The sequence below is a fragment of the Sinocyclocheilus rhinocerous genome, unplaced genomic scaffold (assembly GCF_001515625.1).
Source record: "Sinocyclocheilus rhinocerous isolate Xijiao unplaced genomic scaffold, SAMN03320098_v1.1 scaffold4431, whole genome shotgun sequence".
Lineage (NCBI taxonomy): Eukaryota > Metazoa > Chordata > Actinopteri > Cypriniformes > Cyprinidae > Sinocyclocheilus > Sinocyclocheilus rhinocerous.
The window spans coordinates 224,295-238,459 of record NW_015647021.1 but is presented as its reverse complement, the minus strand read 5'-3'; the positions used below and the strand labels follow the sequence as shown (position 1 = coordinate 238,459).

The following is a 14,165-nucleotide window of genomic DNA, read 5'->3' as shown; positions in this document are numbered from 1 at the left end:
TGCTCCGGTCGTTCTTTGGAGGTAGACTCCAGATAGAATTGGTAAGGTACAATCGATACCATCTTTTCTATGTATTGACAAGTCTCCAGGGCTGTCATTCCGTCATGGCAATGGGCGTTTTGTTTCCAACACGCGCTGTACGCGGTAAACCAATCCAGAGCCAATCTCTGTACGGCTCTGGACCAATCACAAGGGACTGCGCCATCTGACCAATCACAGCAGTGAGGGCTCACGGAAAGGAGGGGTTTAGAGAGACTGGTTCTTTGAACTGCTTCGCACGAGTCGTTTACGAATCATTTAGACATGAGGTAAAATTAAATCAATTTTTTGAGAAAACTAACATGTTTTTTGACCTTGCATGCATGTAAACCTGTTTTAGGAGACTCAAAAAACAATATTAGCAACCTTAAAAATGGCATAATGGGGGCACTTTAATTGTCCTAAATAGGCGTGATTTTTTTTATTGCAAAATATAATTTCTTTTGATTTTGCGGTTGAATATGACCCACACATTTGAATCAGTTTTCATGACATTGGCCCTGATAACACACAAAGTCATGTTGGTCTCTCTCTCCCGGAGCGGCAGCAGACTGGTGTTGGAGCGGATGGGGATTTTCCAGGACACTGTGGGAATATGGCAGCCATCTGCAGAGCTCTCTCTCTCTCTCAGGTGCTCTGACAGCATGCTGATAAAGCTCTGAGGAGCGCCAGCGTGTTTGTGAGGTTCTGCCACATTAACCTGGCTGATGAAACGCCCAGCCAATGGCTGTGAGAGGAAATAACACGTGTAAAGCCACCATGATGTGTTTGTTTGACCTACATTGCTATGTGCTGTCAAATGTGTCGTAAATCCACATCTCGACTAGACTGTGAGTTAATTAGTGTTGGGTAATTCTGTCAACTCAACCAGAGGTCCCTGGTTTTTGATTTTGTTCATATTTTTTCTGTAGAAGCAAGGTGAAAATATTTACTGAGTAATCCACTGTAGAGAGGAGTAAAAATTACAGTTTTCACCTGAGATTTGCAGCCAGATTGTGTTAGAAAGATGGCAGCATCATGTCACTTTTACATAGATATTGATAGGTCTCTAATAAAATATGTAGCAGTCTTTCTTGCATTATATGCCAATGGTGACAGTTCAAAAATCGAAAAAAAACCCACTTCTTTATGCCCCCCCGAAGTTTGCATGCCTGTAATTCAATAATCATTAAAGGCATTTTTTAATATTCTTTTATATTTTAGTTCTTCGCAGACCTTTCTTTTGGTATCTTAATTTAATTATAATAGAGGTTTACTATTTTGTAAACCTCTACAAAATAGTGGATTACTCAATAGATGTATATACATATGACATTTAATATGTTGGCTATCATCACTATTTATGTTTGTCTTTCTTCAGAAAAAATATTAACAAAATCAAAAATTTGAGCCAAGTAACTTTCTGAAATTTGGTTTATTTGACACAGAGTGACCCTTAACCTCAAGTGTAATATATATGTATTATATATATATATATATATATATATATATACACACACACACACACACACCTACCTATATTGACTTATTTGATATTCATCTGTGGTTATAGGATCTTGGTGCATGAGGTGTGTTTCCAGTATGCTTAAGTCATTTCCTCCCTCTGTATGAAGTATATCCCTTAGCGCTGACACAGTAGCTTAACAGAGAATACAAAGCAGACACTCACAAAGCTTTAGGCCTGCAGCTGTGTGTTTGGAGCAGTTGTGTGCTGGTTTAGTCGATTAGCTTGTTACACTAGCGTAAACAGGTCGGTTTTCCTGTGCTGCATCGTGGCATGTGAAGTGTGTGTGTGTACGTGTGTAGATTTAATTTGGTTTATTTGACACAGAGTGACCCTTAACCTCAAGTGTAATATATATGTATTATATATATATATATATATATATATATATACACACACACACACACACACCTACCTATATTGACTTATTTGATATTCATCTGTGGTTATAGGATCTTGGTGCATGAGGTGTGTTTCCAGTATGCTTAAGTCATTTCCTCCCTCTGTATGAAGTATATCCCTTAGCGCTGACACAGTAGCTTAACAGAGAATACAAAGCAGACACTCACAAAGCTTTAGGCCTGCAGCTGTGTGTTTGGAGCAGTTGTGTGCTGGTTTAGTCGATTAGCTTGTTACACTAGCGTAAACAGGTCGGTTTTCCTGTGCTGCATCGTGGCATGTGAAGTGTGTGTGTGTGCGTGTGTAGATTTTGCTGTTTGGTGCCTAAAAGTAAGTAAAACCTCACTAACCTACATTGCAGATCTTTTGGTGAGTCCCTGTGATGAGTTTGTCTTTGTAAAGGGACTAAATAATGTCTTGAAATCTAAGCCTGTGACAACACAACCCTTATAGTTCAATCCTATCTGTCTGTCTGTGTCTAATCTATGGTTATTTATTTGTTATTAAATATTGTGATATATTTTTATTAACTTATTGCTATTTGTTTACTTTTTGCAACTTTTTTATGTATTCATTTACTTGTTGTCTATCCATTCACTTACATATTGCTATTTATTTATTTATTGCATTTTTACTGTTTGTTATTTATTTATTGATATTGCTATTTACTGCTGTTTTTATTTATTTATTTATTTATTTCACAACAGTGGTAATTATAATTGGCTTCATTTAAAAACAGCAGACGTCAATGGGACGTCATCACCATGTATGTGTGTGTGTGTGTGTGTGTACTAATTCCTCTGGGTTGTGTGTGTTTTTATTCAGTGTTCCCAGCGGATCAGCCTGTGCAGCGAGACGACCGTAACAGCAGCAGTGAGGATGAGGAGGGTGAGGTGAAGGCCAGTCCTGTGGTGAGGAGGCGCAGAGTGAGGAGGAGCACCGCTGGCTCAGAGCCTGGAGACCCGCAGGAGCCCGAGGTGCTGCGTCTCAAAACAACTCATCACTCCAGCGTTTACTCACTCAATACAAATCAGATAGATATGAGATATGAGCACAATACAAAAAAAGTTTTTTTTTATATCAAACAAATACTTTAGTTATTTGAATTTGCAACAATAGCTGGAAATTATACAACTACACTATACAATAAATAATGTTACGACATGACAGATATAAATTCATAAACATGCTTTCACTGGAAAAGAAATTCAGTAATTTCAAATCTAGGTATAATAATTTTTTTTATAAATATTTTTTGTATTTTCATTGTAATTGTAGTTTTTAGTTTAGTTTAGATGAATCTTTTTTGTTAAGGTTTAATTACGTTTATTTGCCATATTTATTTAATTTTTGTTGTTTAAAAAATAAACTGTTAAATTAAAAAATAAAATATATATATAGAGAGAGAGAGCTTTAGTTATTTTAATGCATCAAGTGAAACTAAATAAAAATGAGAAATATTCCCTAGCTACCTTTATTTTATTATTTTATTTTATCAAATGACAAAAATCCTATTTATGATTTTCGTTTTAGTTAACTGTAATAACCTTGTTTACACATTGGTTATTTATTGAAATTATGTTAAACATATTTTAGTGTACTGCCCTTTTTAATGTAAATAGATAACATTTTTATTCAAATATATAATGATAATACCAATAAATATTTAAAAATAAAAAAATAAAAAATAAACAGATACTTTTGCTGGAAAACGATGGACATATGCGATACAAAACATTACTGATTTGTTTACAATGAACCTATTCTTTCTGATGCAACCAAGATATGAAACCCTCATTAATGTATCCAGCTGTCGCAACACCGACATTAATTGTGCATGTTCTGAAATCCTGCTCGTGTGTTTCTCCATCAGCTGTTTGAGGAGATAGGAGCTCATCTGGACGGACGCGCTGCTCCCGTCAGCGGCACCCTGAACAAATGCATTTTACTAGCGCTGCTCATCGCCATCAGCATGGGCTTCGGGCATTTCTACGGTGAGCAGGGACATAACGTCTGTCTCTTCTTATTAACCCTCATAATGCATTCGGGTCTGTTTTGATCTGCAAGAGATACATACTAATTTCTAAAAACTGCATAGTTTTTAGTTATGGAACAAAACTTTTCAAGTGTTAAAAGACCCTAAAAATACACGTTTATTTATTTTCCAGATTTTTTGCAATTATTTTTAAGAGATATAACCATTTAATTATTTATTTGGGTAATTTTGATACATATGGAGTACCATTAGGAGTCAAATAATTTTTGTTAAATTTTCTGTGAATTTAAAAACTTATGTAAAATACAGTATATTTAGCCTTTCCCCTTATCTCACACAGTTTTGGCACTGAATGTTGTTGATAAACATTATATGTATGCCTATTGACGAAGTTATGACCGTTTTATAAAGCAACGATTCTTCTGTGAAAATTTTCTACAGATTTTGAATGCATTATGTGGGTTAAATGATTAATTAAAGTTAAACTTTTAGGATGAGTATCCTTGCAATTATTACTGTGCAAGTAAATAAAGCTTTATTCCTAAAATAAAGGTATGTACAGAAAACATATGCTGTACATAAATGGTCACACGTGTGTATTCTGTGTGTGTGTGTGTGTGTGTGTGTGTGTGTTCCAGGCACAGTCCAGATTCTGGAGAGGCAGAGGATCGTGGAAAAGAGTCGCATGAATGAGCTGGAAGCGCCGTGTAAGAGAGAGCTGGATGTTGTAAGTAAGGTCAGTTTGTCACAAACCGCTCACTGAGCTTTACTGCGGATAGAAATGCTTGGTTACTTAATTGGATTCAAACAGGGATAAAATGAGCATTCAACTAGAGTTTGAATCCAGTTTTCTACAGATAGCTCTCTGTGCTTTTTGGTTTCTCATGTTGTTTAATTGGTGAACTTTTCTACAGCTTTCATTGTCCTGTAGATGCTGATCATTTTCTCTCAGATTCAGCTTTAGATGCTATGATTTAGTGTCCTTTATCTTTATCCTTCCACTAATACATTTAAATCACTTTTGCTGTATTGTTGTTATTGGGCGTCTTTACATTCCCTGGCTCAGTATTTAATGAATGTATTTTTTTTCCTAATTATTACATTTTTCTAAATCTGACCTAGTTTTGTGTTGCTTTAGAAAAGAATTACAAATGATTTTTTGATGATGAATTATATGCAAGGATGCAATAATTTGATAAAAAGTGACAGTAAAGACATTTGTAATGTTACAAAAGATTTCTATTTCAAATAGATACTTTTCTTTTGAACTTTCAAATATATCAAATTTTCAAATTCAAATGTATCAAATTTCTTTTCAAAATCAATCAAATGTATCAACGTTTCCACAAAAATATTGTGCAGCACATCTGTTTTGAACATTGATAATAATCAGAAATGTTTTTTGAGCAGCAAATCAGCATATTAGAATGATTTCTGAAGATCATGTGACACTGAAGACTGGAGTAATGATGCAAACATTTTTGGATATATACATTTTTTTTTTTTTTATAATAATATATCACAATTTTTACTGTATTTTTGATCAAATAAATGCAGCCTTGGTGACTTCTTTCAAAAACATAAAAAAATCTTACTGACTCCAGACTTTGAACAGCAGAGTAGCTCTTCATGGGCGTCATTCTCACGTCAGTCTCCATGCGTTTAGGAAGCGGTTGAGAATCTCAGGGAAGACCTAGAGGTAAAGCAAGACATGGTGCTGTCCCTCATGAACGTCATGGATAAGATAACTAAAGAAAACCAGCATCTCAGAGTCAAACAGGAAGAGTTACAGGTAACCTGACTGCATTATTGTTTCCTCCCAAAATCTCTCATGTTTTGGGGGAAACTAAAACAAAGTATAGCTGCAACAAAATTCACCAATTTTTACTGATTGTAGTTTATAGTATCTAGTTTTTTTTATATATGTTTACAATTGGTGCACATTCTGTTTTCATTTTAATTTTAGTTAAAGTTTTAGTCATTAAGTGTTTTTGTCAATTCTATTAGTTGTTTTTTTATTTATTTAATTTATTTAAATTAATTTTTAAATTAATAAAAACATTTTTGTTCGTTTAAATAAAATAAACATGAACTTAATTAAAACAATTAAAATTAAATTAAAATTAAAATTTTCAATTAAAATGAAAAAAGATAAAATTCAAGTATAGATTAAAGCATATATATATATATATATATATAGTATCTCAGTTATACTAAAACAACACTGGCTGAAGTAAAATGTTTATTTTATTTCAAGTAATAAAAATGTTTTTATGGTTTTAGGTTTAGTCTTACAAGGGTATATAAAGAACTGAGTTTTGTATAGTATTTTCTTTAAACTATGTCTAAAAAGGGTAATATTTGATGTATTTGAGGTCTGAGATGTGGGAACGGTGAAGAGAGAGAGGGCAAACATATTGCATTTTAGGTCAGCATTGCTGTCCGATCAGCCAATATTGTCTTAAATAGCCTACATAGCACTTACATTAACAGACAGTAACATTAAGTACATTATGCTGCTTTATCATGTTATTTTCATGTTATTCTTTTAGTTATTTATGTAAAGCAGCTAATGAATCGGAAGTTCTGCACATATAAGAAAATAACTTCATAGATGCAAACTCCTCACCTTTCAGTGACAACTCACCTTTTTGAGATGGGGGGGGGAAACTATGTCTAAAAAGGGTAATATTTGATGTATTTGAGGTCTGAGATGTGGGAACGGTGAAGAGAGAGAGGGGAAGCATTTAGCTTTTTAGGTCAGCGTTTCCGTCTAATCAGCCAATATTGTCTTCAATAGCCTGCATAGCACTTCATCTTTTATGACATGGGATTTTGACCAAATATATTCAATCTTGATTTTTGTAAAATGTTGCAACAAGATGTTAATTTTTCTTTTTCTTTTTCTTTTTTTTAAATTACAGTTTTGGACAGAAGATATTTTGTAAATTTCCTACTGTAAATATATCAAAACTTAATTTTTGATTAGTAATATGCATTGCTAAGAACTTCATTTGGACAACTTTAAAGGCGATTTTCTCAATATTTAGATTTTTTGCACCCTCAGATTCCAGATTTCCAAATAGTTGCATCTCAGCTAAATGTTATCCTATATACATCAATGGATACATCTTATTTATTCAGCTTTCACAGAGGCGTCTCTGTCGGCTCTGCAGGAGGAGCTGCGGTCCCTGCGGGGACAGATACGAGAGCTGGAGGAGAGAGGGGCCGGGGCCGACTCCATCATGTCCGAGAACCAGCGACTGAAGGGCCACTTACAGGAGGAGAAACAGAAAGTGCGCAGCTTCATGAGCCACAGAGAAGCGCTGATGGCCGAAGCCCAGGAGCTGCGGAAAGAGCTCGATAAAGAGCGCAAGGTGACCGACAAGCTCAAGGAGGAACTGGAGGAAATGAGGAAAGAGGACGTCGAAGGCAAGACGGATCCCGAGACGGAAGAACTACAGGCGCGACTTCAGGAGCTCGAGAACAAGCTGAAGTTCGAGCAGCAGCGCTCCGATCTTTGGGAGAGACTGTACGTGGAATCGAAGGAGGAGAGAGCGAAGGGCGACCGGGATGTGAAGACCAAGATTCCCAAAGACGGGATGCTGGGAAAAGTGAAGGAAACCTTCGACGCTGTGAAGAACTCCACTAAGGAGTTTGTGCACCATCACAAGGAGCAGATCAAGAAAGCCAAAGAGGCGGTGAAGGAAAACCTCCGGAAGTTTTCCGACTCTGTTAAAACGACGTTCAGGCATTTTAAAGACTCGGCTTCGAAGGTCTTCAATCATCAAAAGAGAATTCACGACGCCAAACCCGAGCATCACTCGTTCCAGCAGGAGCAAAGAAACAAGCGCGCTGAAGACTGGCAGCCGCAGAAACCTTTACACCGACATCCTCGCAAATCAACCCTCGACTCCGTTCACGCCGATCGCAACACGCGCAAACCCAGCGCTCGGAGACAGCACGGCATCATGGGACAGAAAACGCCGCCCAAAGGCTGTTCTGGAGTGTTCGACTGCGCCTATCAGGAGTCCATGAGTCTGTTTAACAAGGCCATGGATCCCATCCGCACAGACGAGTTTAACGAGCTCCTGCGTAGCTATTTGCAGAAAGAAGTGGGGCATTTCCACCACTGGAGGGAGCTGGAGAGCTTCATCGGTAACTTCTTCTATAACGGCGTCTTCATTCACGACCAGATGCTGTTTACGGACTTCGTCAGCGGCGTTGAGGATTACCTCGAGGAAATAGACGAATATCACAGCCTCAGCGACGACGTGTTTGAGGATCTGGACGACTACATTTATCGCCACATATTTGGAGATGCGTATTTAAAATACTTTGGGCCGAGGTAAGATGTTTTGTGGTGTGGAATAAACTTATTTGGAGACTCAACATGAGCCCGTCTTGCTTCCATAATTTACATGTGACTTGATTTTATCCATCAGGGATTGACAATTTGTTAAGCCCTGCCCCTGTTTAACGTTGCGTGCTTAATTAATTTTATTAAAGACATTGTTAAATTAGGCAGTAATGTGTTGTAACATTTCTACAATGCATTCACTATAGTTTGGCAAATGTAAATGTTTTTACTAATGTTATAATTGTTTATTTGGGAACAGTTTAATCCACAGACTGGTTATATTTATTTATTTGTTTTATGTTATAATATTATAGTATTTATTAATATTTTGAATCAGCGTTTATTTTTATATTTTGTTTTCATTTTAATTTTAAGTAATTTTATGTGCTTTTGATATTTGTTTTTTCATATTTTTATTATTATTTTTAAATTAAAATATTTTTTATTTTATATACAGTATTTCTATTTGATTTCTATTTTATATTTTATTTTTAGTAAATGTATTTCTTCAACTTAAACTTAGTTTATTTCAGTTAGTTGCCATGGCAACATTTCAACATTTTGTTTAAGCTTTTTAAGTTCAGTTTTTCATCTAATATTTATATTTTATTTTATTTCAGCTTTATTTTAATGACTAAAAATGATTTTAAACAGTTGTAGATTTTGTTAATTATAATAACACTGCCACAGGCAATTGAAAACAATATTTTAATATTTAAAAAAAATAATAATTTGGAAAATACTGTTTGTGTCCTTTATGAATATTGTAGTGTTACTACAATAAGAGCACATTTATTGTATTTTGAGAAAATTTAAATGTAAAATTCTGTTCAAAAACTATTCACTGTTCACAAATCATTCATAAAGATTTATATATAGACATAGACTTGTATTAAAATGCATAAGCTTGTCTGATAGCAGCAGTTGCTGAGCTAGGATTGGTCAGTAATGTAATGTATTCGTATCGTCTGTAATCATTTACACGCAGGTTGCATGTTCATAACCTTTTTTGTCTGTGTTGCTTCTCTGTCTGTAGGTCTGAGAAACAGTAGAGTCTGCATGTACACACACATGAGGCTTTGTGGCAAACCCTAAACACTGTCCTGTTTGTAAATTTGCAGTCGACCCTTCGAAGGGCCGGGGTCGAAGGTCAAGGCGTGGCGTCAGTGCCAGCGGCAGCCTCGTCCTCAGAGAGCCAAGAAATGGAGCCAATCGGGACGCGACCCCAACCGACAGTTCGCAGATGTCAAAATAGAGCTGGGTCCCATGCCCTTCGATCCCAAATATTAGAAGAAACATTTCAGTTCTTCTCAATATCGCTCCTGTTTTGTTTGTTTTGCATTTGTTTTGTCTTGGAGGAGGTTCAAGAAAGCTTTGGGTTCACCTTTTCTGTGAATTTTTTTTTTTTTTGCACAGTGTAAATGTTTGAATGCTGGTTGAATGATTTCGAGTGCGTTTCTCTTTCTGGACTTTTAAGCAGCTTTAGAATTAATTACAGGTATTTTTGAGGCACATTTATGTTCCCATTCCATGAAAAAGTATCGCAAATTATTTTGGATTACTAACCAAAAAGGCACTTTGTTTTGTTGCGTTTTAATTAATTATTAATGTTTTCTAAACAAACAAAACTAGATCAGAACAAAAATGTATGTTTAATTTTGCTTAGGACCAAATAACCAATAAAATACATTATATTGAAATCATTTTCATCTCAAAAGTTCAGTAGAGTTGGAAGGATAATGAAAACTGCTCTTAATTATAAAGCTCACTTTGAAGTAATCTGCTTTCTGCCGTATGTCACCGGTTTTATTTGAACATGCAAATCAGTAGAAGATATTATTTAAGATTTAGTTTCAATCTGCACTTGTTAGTGCACTATTTTGCCCTCTTGTCTGTGTGGTTATCGGCTAAATTACATTCCTTGTTTGGAAATGGCTGTAATGCAATTGCACACAAATGCACTTAAACTGCTTAATGTTGCACTTAAAACTTTAGAATAAAAGTCTTTCACTGCTTCATTGATGATTGTCCTCCTGCTTTGAGCAGAAAGAGATCTGATCTTACACTGGAGTGTGAAATGAAAGAGACAGTGTAACAAAACTTTTTGCAAAAGTTTGCAATCAGTTCAAAAAAATCAAACTTTAATTAATCTTCAGTGCAGATCCTCTCGTGTATATTAATATGTTCCTTCCCACTCGACCTTCAGGAAAGTGTGTGTGGAATATTTCAGCTTGTTTGGCGAATCGGTTTTCCTCCAGGAATGATGAAATCTCCTGAAAGGGAAAGGTGAAAGTATAATCAAATAATGTTGATTGTTTGTGATTTTTGAATTCTGATCGTAAACATTTGCTGATGTGATTTGACTGCACGTCATTGTTTTGGCTCTTCTACCTTCTCCAGGCCGTCGAACAGCACTATATGTGAAGGTAACGTGGACTGAGATGGGAAGGATGTTTGGAGCCAGTGAAGAGGGTTGGAGAAGAACATGTCTGCTTCGTCCACATACTCCTTATTTCCCGTGAGATCTGGTGGACACTCCAGGAACCGCAGTTTGAGGGGACAGTGCAGGTGACTGCAAAACATAAATAGAACAAGCCTTTTATTGCACATTTCTAAAACCTCTGCTGTTAAATCTGTCACACACGATCTACTCCATACCTTCTGTCTTCTGATTGATAGCAAGTAAAAAATGTCCTACCTGCAGCTGGTGCTTCACATGTCTTTCTATTGTCAAATCTTTATTGATTTTGATCAAGTAAACATAAGAATAACTGCAGTAATATTTCCAGATGAACACTTACTGGACTGAAGCAGCTCAGCTTTACTTGATTCTCCATCAATCATTTTTTAGAGTCTCAAATCTGATCATCAGGATCTTTTGAGGAACGTTTGTTTATTCATCTCTCAATAATTGCATTGCATTCTATGTTTTGAAACTACAGAGCTGTGGTGCCACTTTACTTGAAGCCTTCATATTTAATGCATTTGTAATGCATACATTTGCATTTAATGCATACCGTTATAATACATTATAATTCTTATCTATTCACTGTCACGCCTTTAGAAAGTATCATGCACTGAAACACATGACAAACAACCAATTTCAGATGTAACACAGAATCTGCAAATATTAAAATGCATTTTAACTTTGGATAAGTTATTTATGAAAAGATATAGTGCATTATACATTATGAATACCTTTATAAATGCATTATAGTGCACCAACTAAGCATTTAAATCTCATCTTACTAAGCCATATTATTGGAGATATAGAGTGACGTCTGATATTTTTATACATTTATTTAAGTATCTGCTCTACTGTAATAAAGATCTCATTGAATTACAAGCTATCATAATTCCATCTTAATTTTACCACATAAATATCAGCATCTGCACCACATTGCATATTGTTGCATATTGAGCACAAAAGCAGTCTTAAGTCGCTGGGGTATATTTGTAGCAATAGCCAACAATACATTGTATGGGTCAAAATTATTGATTTTTCTTTTATGCCAAAAATCATTAGGATATTAAGTAAAGATCATGTTCCACGAAGATATTTTTGTAAATTTCGTACTGTAAATATATTGAAACTTAATTTTTGATTAGTAATATGCATTGCTAAGAACTTCATTTGGACAACTTTAAAGATGATTTTCTCAATATTTAGATTTTTTTGCACCCTCAGATTCCAGATTTTCATCTCGGCCAAATATTGTCCTATCCTAACAAACCATACATCAATGCAAAGCTTATTTATTCAGTATTTATTCGAAAAATTGACCCTTATGACTGGTTTTGTGGTCCAGGGTCACATATGATGCACGTGCAGTCTTGTTTTTTATTACATTTTTAAAAAATATTGTCTTTAAAGTTTGAATAAACCGTTCCATTTCATAAAATATTTTTTTCTGACTATTATTTAATCTTATGCTTTACAGGGTTAATGCACTATGGCATTTCTGAAGTACTTCAAAGAATCCAGCAATGGTTTTAGATGTAGAAGGTTACCTGTAGAGCGGTGTGGAGTGACACGGCATGAGGAACAGCAGCTCAGGTGAGCTCTGAGAGTCGCTGGGGTCACACAGTTGCCGCAGGTCATGCATGACATCCAGAGATCCACGCTGGTGAATCAAACCCGTATATAACGCAGGAATCAGATTGAAGAGCAGCAGGGCAGCAGCAGCAGGTTTCCTCCACGCTTGCAGCTTCGCTAGAGACACACCTGTCAGCAAGAGAGCATGAAGATCTTCAGAGCGCTTTCTTATCTACACAAATGGCTAAATGTTCACGCACTCACCGCTAAATATCATACAGAACGGCAGCACGGGATAAACAAACCGGAACTCCTTGTGTGCCAGCAAACTGCAAAAAACATATTCAATGAGCTAAATAAAATAGATTTTTGGTTTTCTACATATAAAACAATTACTGTACTCTTTGAAGTACTTCAGAAATGCCATAGTGCATTAACCCTGTAAAGCATAACATATTAAATAACAGTCAGAAAAAAATATTTTATGAAATGGAACAGTTTATTCAAACTTTAGACAAAATATATATTTTTAAATGTATTAAAAAAAACAAGACTGCACGTGCTTTTTGCGAGTATCATATTTGATCTATCAGGCTTTTATGGCTTGTATAAAATTTGTTGCTTTAGGCATTTTGCTCCGAGCAATCCACATTTATATTTTTTTTATTTCTGTAATCCCAAAGTGTGTGAATAAAATGAAAACTACCTTTCCATAGAACACAGAGTCTATCAGTGTGGAGACGGCCAAATGACGGCAAAATCATCAAAGCAAGGTGGCTGCTGATTAATATAATGGATGTTTTACTTTTCATTTTTGGTTCAAGTGTTCATTTTTGTTTTGGTTAAATTCACCAAATTCGCATTAATAGCATATTAAATTCATTGCGGGATACACTGTCATCATTGCTAGCTACTTTTGAAATACAATTCAATGCAATAAATATATGATAAGTACAATGTAAATAAATATATTAAGAGAATTTAGGGGGAAAATTGAATTCTCATGAAGATAATGTCAAAATGCAAAATAATAAGTTTCCTTCTGTCAAAACAACTGCATTAAACATACGTGAACATACATGGAGGTGCACTGAGATCCCGATATCTCTGGGATTAAACCATACAGGGCCTTAAAAATGAGGATGATTTTTATGAAGATTTTACGATTTTACTAACAGAATCTGTGTAAAAATAACATTATGATGCTGCCATCTTTCTGAAGTCATTTTTAACCACTTGTAATTTGACTCTGAATTTCAGGTGAAAATTGCCAATTTGACCCCTCTCTACAAAATAGCGGATTACTCCGTAAATATTTATCCATGACATTTAATATTTTGGCTTTCATCACTATACATGTTTATCTTTCTTCAGAAAAAATATTAGCAAAATCTAAAATTTGAGCCGGGGACTTCTGGTTGAGTTGACAAAGAATGACCCACCTGTTGTGTGTTTTGGAGCCGGGTAAAGGGTAAAAGCAAAGCGCCAGGGTGGTCAGAACCGTTTCCATAGTGTTGGTCAGAGTCCGGCTGCAGCAGAACCAGGTGAACCATGAACACAGCTGACAGAAATACTGAGAAAACACAGCAGAACTGAGTCAAACCAGCACGAAAGCATTCTAATTAATGATTGTGTATCTGCATAATATCATAAAAGGAACAGTTCATCCAAAAGTGAAAATCTGCTGAAAATGTGTGCATCCTCAGGCCATCCCAGATGTAGATGAGTTTGTTTCTTCATCAGATTTGTAGAAATGCAGCACTGCATCAGTGTCTCAGCAATGGATGCTCTGCAGTGAATGGGTGCCGTCAGAATGAGAGTCCAAACAGCT

At 35.6% G+C, this 14,165-nt stretch overlaps 2 protein-coding genes across 2 annotated transcripts in view; one reads left to right on the top strand and one right to left on the bottom strand.

Moving 5' to 3' along the window:
• Positions 1-10,316, top strand: part of LOC107708294 (cell cycle progression protein 1-like) — a 15,129-nt gene extending 4,813 nt beyond the window's left edge. The window contains exons 6-11 of the mRNA XM_016512482.1: positions 2,768-2,919; positions 3,816-3,936; positions 4,577-4,674; positions 5,605-5,730; positions 7,094-8,286; positions 9,420-10,316. Coding sequence (XP_016367968.1) covers positions 2,768-2,919; positions 3,816-3,936; positions 4,577-4,674; positions 5,605-5,730; positions 7,094-8,286; positions 9,420-9,588 — 1,859 coding nt within the window. The 3' untranslated portion in view covers positions 9,589-10,316. The remainder of the gene's footprint in view (positions 1-2,767; positions 2,920-3,815; positions 3,937-4,576; positions 4,675-5,604; positions 5,731-7,093; positions 8,287-9,419) is intronic.
• Positions 10,185-14,165, bottom strand: part of LOC107708293 (GPI mannosyltransferase 3-like) — an 8,484-nt gene continuing 4,503 nt past the window's right edge. Inside the window, exons 6-12 of the mRNA XM_016512481.1 lie at positions 13,777-13,907; positions 13,414-13,441; positions 13,041-13,060; positions 12,599-12,663; positions 12,310-12,523; positions 10,690-10,870; positions 10,185-10,571 (exon numbers count right to left, since the gene is read on the bottom strand). Of these exons, the coding sequence (XP_016367967.1) occupies positions 10,440-10,571; positions 10,690-10,870; positions 12,310-12,523; positions 12,599-12,663; positions 13,041-13,060; positions 13,414-13,441; positions 13,777-13,907 (771 nt within the window). The 3' untranslated portion in view covers positions 10,185-10,439. The remainder of the gene's footprint in view (positions 10,572-10,689; positions 10,871-12,309; positions 12,524-12,598; positions 12,664-13,040; positions 13,061-13,413; positions 13,442-13,776; positions 13,908-14,165) is intronic.